The sequence below is a fragment of the Poecilia reticulata genome, linkage group LG3, assembly GCF_000633615.1.
Source record: "Poecilia reticulata strain Guanapo linkage group LG3, Guppy_female_1.0+MT, whole genome shotgun sequence".
NCBI classification, from domain to species: domain Eukaryota; kingdom Metazoa; phylum Chordata; class Actinopteri; order Cyprinodontiformes; family Poeciliidae; genus Poecilia; species Poecilia reticulata.
Genome location: NC_024333.1, coordinates 33,850,567 through 33,864,106, shown reverse-complemented (window position 1 = coordinate 33,864,106; position 13,540 = coordinate 33,850,567). Strand labels below are relative to the sequence as shown.

The 13,540-nt window shown below is 37.8% G+C and overlaps 1 protein-coding gene and 1 long non-coding RNA gene across 2 annotated transcripts in view; one reads left to right on the top strand and one right to left on the bottom strand.

The window, feature by feature from the left end:
- Positions 1-3,477: 3,477 nt before the first annotated feature.
- The window catches only part of LOC103462923 (uncharacterized), a 15,078-nt gene continuing 5,015 nt past the window's right edge, over positions 3,478-13,540 (top strand). The window contains exons 1-2 of the long non-coding RNA XR_533414.1: positions 3,478-3,606; positions 12,639-12,741. This is a non-coding gene — a long non-coding RNA (uncharacterized LOC103462923). The remainder of the gene's footprint in view (positions 3,607-12,638; positions 12,742-13,540) is intronic.
- Positions 7,203-9,120, bottom strand: LOC103462922 (tripartite motif-containing protein 16-like). The gene has a single exon (XM_017304037.1). The coding sequence runs from the start codon at positions 8,678-8,680 to the stop codon at positions 7,535-7,537; it is 1,146 nt and encodes a 381-aa protein (XP_017159526.1). The 5' UTR covers positions 8,681-9,120; the 3' UTR covers positions 7,203-7,534.

The following is a 13,540-nucleotide window of genomic DNA, read 5'->3' as shown; positions in this document are numbered from 1 at the left end:
ATAAGAAAGCACCAATGGTAAGTCAACAACAAAACATTTGTCTTTTCCATACAGTGATAAAAACAGCTGACCAAACGTGTTGGAGCTTCCCAGGGTGGCTAGGTAACGGGTCAGGCTTTGCTTGGGTTGCTAGGTGACAGTAAACCGCCAGTGGAATGTGATGTCACATTCCAAAAGTTTTCAAAATGGCTCATTTTCCAGACACCAAAAATCACTAACTTATTGCCAAAAAATGGCTGGCTGTTTGTTTTTTTGTTTGAGTGCTTGATGTTTCTGTTGTTTGACTGCACAGCTATGAAAGAACACTCATACCTCCTCTTATCACATCTATTGTTTACAGATTACATCACTCACCTCACACTCTGTAACCTCACCGGCCTCATATGAAAGAGGATAACACACACACACACGCACACAAGCACACACACACTCACACACACAGAGGATTGTCACCATGGATCATGAAGGAAACTCAAGGAGGAGTGAGGGGAGGGCTCGAAGGGGAGGTTAAATCTGATCTGGCCAGTGCTGACGACGGCAGTGTGGCTGCATCCTCACATCAGCCTCACATCAATGTGAGTGTTATATAACAGTGTGATAAATCTGCCTTTGGGATTTGACTGTGGCTGCTGAGCCTCTTACCTGTGCGTCAGGTGGAAAGATCTGGCAGCAGCTCTTTATCCTCGCCATCATCATCACCATCTATGAAAGTGCTCAGTAGAATAATCTGTGAATAAGTCTTTTGTTTCTATGCTTTAAGTATATAGCATAAATTTGAAAAGGGAACTATTATGCAAAATTCCCATTTGCATGTTTTTTGTACTTCCACTTGAGTCTCCACTGCTTCTGAAAACATACCAAAAGATTTTTAAAAATAACAAAAAAATAACACCCAGACAGTTTTTGGCAATAAACTCATGTTTTTTGGTGTCTGGAAAATGAGCTGTTTCAAAAACCTCTGGAATATAATGTCACATTCAACGCGCACTGCGATGTTACCCAGCAACTTCAGCCAAACCTGGAGGGCGTGGCCAGCAGCAGTTTATTTAGATTTAAAGGGGCAAGATGCCCTAAAACAGAATGAAATGTCTTCATCTAAGAATGATTTTCTTTAAAGAAATTATTGAACAACTTATACAAGGAAGCATAATAGGTCACCTTTAAAAGAACACAAACATAACATGGCAATGGGATCACCAATGTATCAATAGCTTTATAGGATGTTTCTGGAGCAACCAAGGAAAGGTCACCAGAAACAAAATGTGCATTCTTGATGCCATAAGAGGAAAATAAATGTACTTTAGGGGGTTTTTTTTACTTGGGTTTTGATGAGGACAGATGGTTGAGTTTCAGATTATTTCCCTTATAACATGGGAGAAATATCTCGATATAAATGAAATGGTATTTTTTCGACTTATTGACTCTATGTTAGTTTTGTCTTATTTCAAGTGTACTAAGATATTTGCTCTAGAAACCAGAGAAAAATAGTTGGTAAGAGATTTATTCATGTGAACACAATGTTAGCATAGACTGACTCCCTGTACGTCCATGTCTTTCTGTCTGTCCTGACCTAGATCTCTGACAGTAAACAGCTGCTTCCTAAAGCGACGTCGTGCTGCCATCAGCAGAACGGCCCGAAGAGATAAATGTCAGATTGGAGCTCAGCTGAGCCTCTTGATGCAGCTCAGGGCCTTACAGTTTGTTTAGGAGATCCACAAGCACTTAGCAGCCAACTGCTGCTGCTGCTGCTAATGGTTTGTTCAGGGTGTTTATTGTTGTTTTGGCTTTAATTAGTGTAGCGTGAATTCAAACAATACACTTTTATTAAAGTGAGGGACTTTTGTCTGCTTCAGGGAAGATAAATTACTATGAAAAAGGCTTTTTCAAAATGTTTAATCTGGTGGATCATCTGGATTACTAATTTTAGATTTGCTGCAACCTGGACAATTAATTAATAAACTTCAAAAATTTACAAAATCCCAGAATTCAAAATTTTGAAGAAGAAAAAAAGAAGAAAAAAATGTAGAAAAATTACATGATTGCTCTTCACAACTTTAACAATAAAAAATGAGTTAAGAAAAAAATATCTGCAACTCTGTTGGTTGTTTGCTATAGAAAAGAGATATATATTTTTTCATAGACAAAAAATATTTAATAAGATAAAATAACTGACCTAATTTTGCACATTGTAATTTTTTTATTCACCCTTCCTGGAAAATAAATATCTGTAAATATTTGAATCTAGACAGTTCTTTTTACTCACACATAACGGTGTAGATAGAAAATTTCCATCAAAAAGTTCAGAAATTGTTTAGATTGATCTAAGAGATTTTCTAGAAAAAAACAACAGCAAGAACATTTTCTAGAAAAAAAATCTGAAATTTTGAGATTAATCTCAGAAATGTTTTATTAAAAGCTTGGAAATTTCCAAAATGCAAAGGTTTTTGACTTTTGAATCTTAGAAATTTCCATGTATTTTTCAAGAAAATGTCTGAGATTAATCTTCAAATTTTGGGGAGCAGAAACATATTTCTCAGTTTTTACAGCCCACAACACACCTCTGCTGAGAATCAACTTAAAGAGATTTGGATAATCCTTTTCAATGTCAGCTATTGTCAAAGAGTAGGATTACAGGTTCTGGGTATTTGTTACACATCACATATGCACACACTGAATCTTTAATGTAGTATAATACTTACTAATAAACATATTGAAAACACATTATTTTAACCCGAAAAAAGATTATACAAAAAGGTTAACATAATTTTTCTAACAAGGTTTTATTAAGTTGAAGAAATGCAATCTAATGCGAATATCTTATAACAAAAATGAGACCAGGACAATAAATACATCCAGTAGTTATGGGTAAGAGTAAGAGTACACCATAGACAAGTTGTCAGTCCATAATACATTCACACAAATGAATTAATAAAAAATATTCCAGGAATCTTAAATATGTGTCTTAAATATGTTTCTAAACATTAATTGTTGAAAAAAAAAAAAGGTTTCTGCATGACGTCACACTACCGCACTCTGTCGCCATCTTGCAGCTTTCAATGTCATTGATCGCAGGTAAGAGAACCGTACAATAATTTCCACCAAAAATCAGAGAAATTTCGAGATTAATTTCAGAAATTGTGGAGAACAAAAAGGAAAATTTTGAGCTCCAAAAATAAAAAACTCAAAAAGTTAAGATTTATCTAAAACATTTTCTAGAAAAAACATTTCTGACTTTCAAATGTTGAAATTTTTAATGTTTGAAACTCAGAAATTTCCAAGATTTTTTTAATAGAAATGTGCTCCAAATATACCTTTTCGTTTTCACATGACGTCACAGCCCTACATCCGGGGACTCTGTCGCCATCTTTTTTGTATGGCAGCAGCATTCCACTTCCTTGTTCGGAGGCAAGAGAACCGCGATTGTTGGATATTGTTGGATTCATAGGTGCAAAAAAAAATTTTTTTTAAATCGATTAAACAGTAAAAATAAGTTTTAATTATGTCCCGTGAAGGTGAGCAAACTTTGAAGCGTAACATCGCGCATCGAGTGACGGCAAGCGTGGCTGGTTAATATCCAGAGGAAACACAAGCTGTTAGCGGTTAGCGGTAAGGACATTTTCAAATGTTTCTAAAAATAAACTGTTAGTCAATAGAGTTTGAACAAATTGTTGGAAAAAAAAAGCTTTTATAGATTTGACAGATTCATTTACTCTGAGTATGAAACGTAACTATTTCTCTCAGCAAAAACAAATGTTGACTCTTCACAAGATATCCTATTGCTAGACGCTAAATTACGACGGCGTAGTACAGCCATTGTAGATAGAAAAGAGGAGTAAATTTCCACACAAAAAAACTCAGAAATTTTTAGCTTAATCTCAGAAAATTTCTAAAACAAATATTTGGAAATGTTTGAGTTTGAAAAGTAAAAATAAAATCAACTTTTGAAGATTGGAAATGTCTTTTTTTCTAGAAAATTTCTGGGATTAATCTCAAGCTTTGGGTTCTCCAGCAAATGTTCAACTTTTGAAACTCAGAAATGTCAACATTTTTATTCTAGAAAATTTCTGAGATTAAGCTCACATTTCTGAGTTTTTCCTGGCGGAAATAGATATATATTTTTTGTCTATCTACAGTGGCCCTAATATGTCGTCATACTCAACTGGTTCTCCCAAAGAGCAGGAAAAGCCTGTAAAAATGTTATGTAATGCTATTTACTGGTAGTCTATCAAGATGGTGCATTTCTGGGTTAACTTGCTTCTTGTTCTGCCTTGTGGAAATTTTCTGTCGTTATGATTTGATATACTAACATCAAATGTAACCATCCTTCATTAAAGAAAAGGCTGGATGAAAATCTCTTTTTTTTCCAGATCAAACTGAATTTCCATAAACATTTATGTTTTTCTTGAGAGAAATTGATTGTTCTTTTGTATAGATTCATTTTACACGTTAATTCATTTGATACGTGCATTTTTCCATCCAACGTGCAGCCTATGATTTCTACTGGCCCGCTATTTGAAACCTTGAAATGTCTGGATTAAAAGTGAAGTTTTGTATTCACTTCCTAATAATTGACAAAGTCAGAACCTCTCATCTTCTCCCCACCTGCCTAGATTTCCTTTCAAGTAAATATGAACTAATTAATTGATGTGTCTGACAGATGGCTATCAGTCAAAGAACTAATTTGGCTCGACCGCCGCCACTGTTGTTGCTACTGCTGCTGGGGATTAGGTCAGATGACTTTAGATGAGATTAAACCCCCTGTAGAAATACAGAGGAAGCAAGAAGATTACAGCAAATGAGGTAACTGAAATGACTATTGTTATATTTTTGTAAACTAAACCATAATCTAAGCATCTGCGTGAATAGACACAGTGTTATACTTTCTGAATGGTCTGTTATTTAAAGCCGTAATCCAGTGGGCCCCAATACGTTCCGCCTCCAACCAGCAGAATAACCGTAATAACCGTGACAGAGATTTGCAGACATTCTCAGTTGAGTTAAATAAACAAGAGTTCAAGGACAACACAAACAGTCCCACCAGTGATTTTTCTGACTGTTAACTGCTGTGGAACATCCTAATAACTATGAGTGTTTGAATTTGTTTTCTGGAGAATATCCCAAGACACCTTTTAGAGTTTCCATTAACCGTAAAACACCAAATGTATGGAAGGTAAGGAATGACAAAATGGAATAAATGAAAATACGTGTAAATCTTCCATTAATTAATTAAATCTATCATAAAATGATTAAATGACATCATTAATTAAATTTATCTCTAAATAATTAAAAGGACTTTAGTTTTGTATTTGTGCCGCCACCCCTGCTCCTACAGTAGTCTGTCATAATTATTGCTGGATGATAAATTGTTATTGCAACAAACACTATTATTGATGTTTTCAACAAATATAATAGTAATGCATAATAAAGCAATAACACATTCTCAAATGCCAATAAATTCTAATGACCTTTTAACACTGGAACTGGAAGATATATATATGTTATTATTATTATTATTTTTTTTTTTTATGGCTATTGAGACCAAAGCACCACCACTTTTGTCATCCAGTTATTGGTAAAAAGAGAACTTGTTTTAGGTTATCATGCAATTAATTGATTTATTGCGATAAACTTATGCAAGGGAAGCTATTCCCGTTGGTAAGCAAAGTCTGCTAGCTTGCAGTTGGTAGCACTGTACGGTAACATTTTCCATGATGTTTACTGTATCTTTTCATTAACAATGGCGGTCGTTTAGCTGTAGCTGGGCTATAATACCCCCGCTGTTTACCCTCCTCCACCATGGGGCTCATCTTCTGACTGCTGACACAGCCATTACTCACCAGTTTAAAGCAGCTCTTTGGCCGTGCAGCTTAGCTAGCTCGTTAAGAGTTTGGGGAGGGGGTGTGGTGTGTTAGACGGGCAGGAGTTCAAAGGGTCAGTCCAGTGGGCAGCTGGGATTACCAGCAACCCCACCATCTGCCACCCAAAAGCTGTGATAATCAGAGTGAGGGAATCAATCGCCTGAGTAAATATCATAGACGTGTGGAGAACAGGCCTGTTTCTTATCAAAGGACATTGACGAAAGAAAACTTTTATCTTTAAGGCTTTTTTATGACTCGTACAGTAAAAATATATAGAGATTAGATGTTCATTTGGGAACAAACAACATCATAAACACACCAAAAATAAAGTTCCAGGTATGGTTAGGTTTTACAACATCTCATATCTGCTAATCTACTTGGACATGACCTGTCACCTACATTGACAGGAAGGCACAGGAATTATAGTGCCACAAACACAAATACTTTGATTGATTGGTGTCTTATAGAAATAAGACACCAATCATATGAAGAAGTGTGATTTTTATCACTAAGCTGCGCACACTAACATAATTTTTTTTTTTTTTTAATTTTATTTTATTGATAATTATTGAGACATTCAATGAAAAAAACTGGAAAGAAAAGTAAAACTAACAATCCCAACTATATGGACATTTTGTGGGGATGTAATCCATTTTTAATCGGGTCAGATTGTTGCTCCTGTTGTCCCAGTAAACATTAGGTGTGTTGTAATCTTGTTCCCATATCTTGCTGAAAAATTACTTATAAGTTAGTTTTGTCTTATTTGAAGTGCACTAAGATATTTTCACTAAAAACCAGACCAAAATTCCATCCATTTTCTTGCACCCTTGTCCCTTTGTGGGGTCGGGAGGGTTGCTGGTGCCTCTCCAGCTAACGTTTCGGGCGAGAGGCGGGGTCACCCTGGACAGGTCGCCAGTCTGTCGCAGGGCAACACAGAGACACACAACCATGCACACACACACTCACACCTAGGGACAATTTAGACAGACCAATTAACCTGACAGTCATGTTTTTGGACTGTGGGAGGAAACCGGAGTACCCGGAGAAAACCCACCATGCACAGGGAGAACATGCAAACTCCACGCAGAAAGACCGGGGCCGGGAATCGAACCCAGAACCTTCTTGCTGCAAGGCAACAGCTCTACCAACTGCGCCACTGTGCAGCCCCCAGACCAAAAATACTTGGTAAAATTTTGTATTTTTGGAGCAAACATCAAAATACGTCAATAAATATATTAAAGCACAACTATCTGAGCACAGACAAGTTCAGATTTTTATTTGTAGAAACATTTCTGTATCACATAATAATGAAAGAAAACATCAGCAGTGTTTATCTTTATGGCTTCTGGAACACAGTAAGTTAGTTTAGTCTTTTTTGAAGTGCAATAAGATATTAGCACTTTAAAGTAGACAAAATATTTGGTAAGATTTTGTGTTTTTGTAGTTAACATCCAAATAAATCAATACAAATATTAAAGCACAACTGTTAAAGTTCAGAGAAGTTTAGATTTTCATGTGGAGAAATTTTTCTGTCATAACAGAATGAAAGAAAACATCAACAACTTCATAGATTCTGGAACACAGGGAACTACATTTAAACCGGAAAAATAAAGAACAGGACAACAGAGACATCAGAACAATGAATCTGATCAGCAATCAGAGAGAAGAGAGGAAATCTATCTGAGTTTACAGAACTCCACAGAGTCTTTAGTCGCATGACCAACAGAAACCCCAGCCAGTAGCGGTTCAGTGAATCTGGTCTGGACTCTGTGGAGGAGAGTCGTGGTTTCAGACACGCTGTAGAAGGACAGAATACCTGCTCTGTGGTCCAGGTACACTCCGTTTCTGGATGAAACTGGACCTGAGATGGAGGTCCAGATGTCTTTATGACCAAAACTAAAACTGTTTTTGGAGCACTGTAATGCCCAAGATTTGTCATTAAAACCAAGTCCACATTCATTCCTCCATCCTGCTCTGCTGATATTCTTGTATGTGACTGCTATACGAACCTGAAACCCGCTCCTCTCCACTTCCCAGTAACAACGTCCAGTCAGACTCTCTCTACTCAGAACCTGAAACCATTCAGTGAATCTGTCTGGATGCTTAGAATAAGACTGACGTTGATCCATCAGTGTCACCTTCCTGTTCCCCTCTGATAGTCCCAGCTCTGTGTTTGCTGTGTTTGGATCCAAAGTGATTTCACATGAATATCTTAAGAACCCAGCTCTGCTCTGTGGTTCTGGTTCTGACAGTAGAACATCCACATCAGATACTATCAGTGAGATGTTTGTCCATTTGTCTCTCAGGACGTCCTGTAGTTTATCTCTGATCTCTGACACAGCTGCTGTCACGTCTTCAAAATATCTCAGAGGACGGCCAATGATGCTGGATGAGTGTGTCGACCCACTGAGTGCTGGCAGTGAGGGGWAGTTGAGGAGAAACTTGTTGTGATCCTCTGTGTGTGAGAGCTGCTCCAGCTCAGCGTCTTTCCTCTTCAGCTCACTGATCTCCTGCTCCAGCTTCTCCTGAACATCTTTGACTCGACTCACTTCAGTTTCCTGCTGGGATCTGATCTGCTGCTTCACCTCAGAGCTYYTYTYCTGGAGGAGAYGGWTCAGCTGGGTGAAGATCTTCTCACTGTCCTCCACTGTTTTATCAGCAGAGTGATTGATGGCCTCCACTTCCTGTTGAAGCAGCTTCACATCTTTCTCYTKGTCCTGRATTCTCWGMTGGAWGTTTCCTCGTCTCTCCTCCAGCTCTCTCTGCCTCTCAGTCCTTTCTGCTGCAGCTGGGACTGTGTTGTGGTTTTTATGTTCATCCATGTTGCAGAGATAACAGATGCACTTCTGATCAGTGCGGCAGAAGATCTCCAACAACTTATCATGCTTACAGCAGATGTTCTCCTAGAGGTTCTTGGACGGCTCCACCAGCTTGTGTTTCTTAAAAGCAGCTGAATCATAATGAGGCTGAAGGTGTTTCTCACAGTAAGAGGCCACACAGACTAAACAGGACTTGATGGCTTTCAGTTTTCTTCCAGTGCAGAAATCACAGGCCACATCTTCAKGTCCAGCATAGCAGTGRTCAGCAGGAGCAGCTTGGAKTCCAGTCTTCTTCAGCTGCTCCACTAAAGCTGCTAGCATGGTGTTCTTCTTTAGCACAGGCCTCGGTATGAATTTCTCCCTGCACTGAGGGCAGGTATGGATCCTCTTCCGATCCTCTTCATCCCAGTGATTTTTAATACAATTCATGCAGTAGCTTCCACAGGAAGTCGTCACCGGATCCTTCAGTAGATCCAGACAGATCAAACAGGAGAAAATTTCTCTGTCCAACTGATTCTGCTCCATTTCTGCTCTCAGTCACAGTGACTGTGTGAGATTCATTTCCTGAAAGTAGAAGCGGGGTCGAAGTCTTATCTGTAACTCACGTGTCAGTGAAGAGAGGCTGTAGCCAATCAGCTTTCACCTTCAGCTGTTGTTGGATCCGTCCAGCTTCAAGGTGTGTTTAAGAGCAGGAATATCAGCCTTAGGAAAAATCTGGATGATTATTAACTGAATGAAAAATACATCCAACCAGTCCAGACAAGTTAGGCATAGAACAAGGTAAGAATATGAGTAATGATAATGATTTACTACTTCCTTTTATTTAAATTTAGGTATGTCTGTGATTGCACAACAAATCAATTGAAGCCCTACTAACACAAATACTACTTTTGAAAAAAATTGTAAATACGAGTGGGTCTCTGATGACCTCTGGAAACTTTTATCTTTCAAATGGTAGCGGCACAAAGTTATTTTTTTGCTGCAGAAATCAGTAAAATGTTTGACACCAATTTTGTTACATATGAAGAAGGTGGGGGGGCAACTTCACTCATGGTGAACCTCAGTTACATATTTGTGAATTTCACTAAATGTATCCAAGTTTTACCACATCATTGTTTGATCCAGTTTGATATTAGACTCAAACTGGACCCTCCAGATGCTTGACCCAAATCCTGCAACCCAATTTGAGTTAAATTTGGTGACTGTAATGATTATAATGTTCTCTGTAATCTGACCAATGATGGTCAGATTTATCTCTGAATGACACAGATGCTGTTCTGTATGAGTAATGCAAACAAAATGCGGAGCTTACGGCTCAGTTCAAACAGATGCTTTTTCCCGCCTTTAACTAATGCATTGTTGTCTAATCAGCTCAGCTGTAATTAAAGCAATAGCCACCTCCTCGTTTTTAATATGATCTTCAAATAGCCAAATCCCCAACTGTCATCATCCTGCAGCAGCATTAAAATCATAAAGAAACTTCACTGATGCTCCATGATGTTTCGTGAGACAGTTAGCCAACGCTCTATTAATGCTATGGCGAAGTTCAGTGTTTTTCAAAGTGGGGCCTCCAGGGGGCGCTGTGAGGGTCTCCGGAAGTTGGAGGAAGATGGGAAAAAATATGCAGAAATAATAAAAATAAAAAATAATCCCATAGATTTGTTTATTGTTTAGTTTTTGTTTGCTTTTATTAAATCTTTTTTAAATAATTCAAAAATGAAATATAAATTGATTTGTTATCTCTGATGCTCATCTTCTGATTGGCTGCCTGTCAAATTTATCAAGCTGCTTTGCTTGTCGAGCAAGCAACAAATGAATGTAATAATTATTGAAGTGAATATCACAATAAGCAATAAATCAATTAAAGATAAAAAGAATAAAATTATTTCCATTTGCATGATTTATTGTTTCTCTTCATAGACTCCCACCTTATCGTGGTGGAGGGGTTTGAGTGTCCCAGTGAACGTAGGAGCTATGCTGTCTGGGGCTTTTTCCCCCTGGTAGGGTCACCCAAGGCAGACAGGACCTGGATGAGGAACCAGACAAAGTGCAGCCAAAGACCCCTTATGATGAACAACACAGCTGGAAGCAGTGTTCCCATGCCCATGGCCCCACTCTGGACCCAGGCCTGGAGTTACTGTGTGAGGTTCAGAGGTTCCGGCTAGAAATAGTCGGTCTTACCTAATGAATAAATGGATCGTTTATCTCTATTTTCTTAAGTCTTGTGTTTTTTTAGGGACTCCTTTGTTTGCAGAATCTTCATAATTCATTTTATTAGTTGTACTTGTTTTATTTATTTTGGGTATTTAAATCATGTTCAGTAGAATTTAAAGTTTATTGATCTTTGAGTTTGTGTTCTTTCATTACTATGCCATATTATCTCAAACTGGTCTCAAAACAACACTAATATTATTGTTTAAACTTTAAAGCAATAACTTCTGGGACAATTTATTGTCCATCAATATTTGTTATTATAATAGGCCTAGATGTTTGTTTACATATTTTGTAGTATTGTCTGTAGATTTGCTAAGGGCTAAAAGGCTCTTTAGAGGGAGAAGGCCTGGGAAAGTTTGGGAAGCCCTGTTGTATTAACCAAACATGGCCTCCAGAGGGAACGAGCCTGTCTGATCCAGTGAGAACCAGCAGCCCTCTGAGGTCAGCACGGTGGTCATTTATTGTCCTGTTGTCCGGTGTGATGCTGCAGCGCGGCGTCAGTGGAGGATTAGTGAGCTGTGGCACATGTCAGGGAGTGAGAGTGAGGGCTGAGCGTGCCGGTCAGACTGAGCCTCATGGGGCTCAGAGCCGCTATCACAGGACTGAGCGGTCTCCACACGGGGGAGAGGGCAGCACGTCTCCTATGACGCAGGTCAACACAGTGTCTGAGGAGTTTCCACACGTGAGGCTCACATTCGGGTTATGGTTTGAATAAAACGTTTAATCAAACCATAATTCCTTCATTTTGAATCTTACTTTTTCTGAATAAATTTTTTCAGGCTTTCTGAAGTGTTTCTGGGGATTTTGCTTGAATTTTTTAGAAAAAATAAGCTTCTAAATGTTTATGTAGTAAAAGCAAGACTTGTTATGCAAAATTCATGTTTTTGTCCTTCCATTTGGGTCCCTATTGCTTCTATAAACAGCCCAGAGCATTAAAAAACCCCATCACTTTTTTAGCAATAAGGTAATGTTTTTTTGGTGTCTGGAAAAGAAGCCGTTTCAAAAACCTCCCAATTGTTAAGTCACGAGTGCCGTTACCTAGCAACCTCAGCAGAGTTCCGTCCGTTACCTAGCAACCCCAGCAGAATTCCAGCACTTTTAGTTGGCTGGTTTTGGGCTTTACAATGGCAGCTGGAAAAGACAAATGTTTTGTTGTTGACTTACCATCCAGGAGCCACTTACTGCATTCTTGTTGAGCAGGAGGCTCTACTAACGCTTTTCAAACATGTATAGCTGTATAGTTGCTTATCCATTTGCAGGCATTTTTTCATGCAAGTGTATAAGTTGAGTTGAGTTAAGGGGGCGTGGCCAGCAGCAGTTTATTTGGATTAAAATGACAAGATGCCCTATAACAGCTCTTTCTGAAGGGACATTAAATAGGTAGAACTGACTCATTATCTAAGAAGAATTTTGTGAAGTTGAGACCCAAATTGAAGTATAAAAATGTGTAAAAAATGAATTTTACACCATTGATCACCTTTAAAGCTTTTTAGACATTTTCACCTGACGTGGTAATCTTGATTTATTCTTCTCATTACAAAATTAAAAATCAAAAACTGACTAAAGATGCTAGAAGCTAACGCCTGTATCTTACTGAGCTTTTTCCTCTCCTTTTCTTCACCTTGGAGTTGGTTGCTGCCATGTAATCAGGATGGGAACTCGAGCTGTGCTTCACTGGGTCTCAGTCTGCCCACTCATTATCTTATCTCCCTTTGTTAACCAGCAGTAATTCCCCCTCTCTTGATAGATGATGTCTCTGTCCGATTACACCAAGACAAAACCCCTAGAAGATCGCCTTTCGCTCCTGTGGCCAACTCCACGACGTACGACGACCTGCTGGGGATGTTGAGGTGATTTCACGCCAAGTTTGGATTATTTGTAGTGGCAAAATTCAACCAATAAACAAGAAAATTAATTACAAACGTGTGCCATTGCAGCAGAGTAGGGCTGCAAGACTTTTAGTAATCAATTATTCTTATTCTGACAGTTAATCAGTTGGATAAAAAAATTGGCAAATGCTGCAGATTTTTCATTTAAGCTATTTTATACACTTTTATAAATACATTAAAATATTCAAATAAAGCAAGTTCAATTCCTTTTTAAGTAACAAATCAAACATTTTATTGCCAAAGAACATAGCATTCCTTAAGTGATTGACTTATTTGCAGCAAAGAATACATCTGGAGCTAAAAACCTGCTTCTAACATCAACATGTGAAAAACTCTGTTCTTTCTTTCATGCAAATAAAATAAAAACGGTAAAATTATTATTGTAAAGTTGTACAAGAATAAAGTTAACAAATGAAATGTGAGAATAAAGTCGTAATATTAGTTTATTCTGTTACTTTATTATTTTATTCTCAAAATATTTAAAACTTATGTTTTATGTTATTTTGACTTTATTCTTGTAATTTTATGAGTTTCTTAGCGTGGCCCTAATGCTCCATCGTACAGTACAATGTAGGGCTGATTGCTCTATTATTTTTTGGATTAACTGGTTAATAATTGGATAGGAAAAGGTGATTTATTTTCTGTTTTTTATTTTTTCCACAGAATGTGAACCAGGATTTCTTAAACATTTCTTGGTACAGCAAACTTGCAAACAATTTTCAGTTGTATGCAAATTATACATATATATATATATATATAT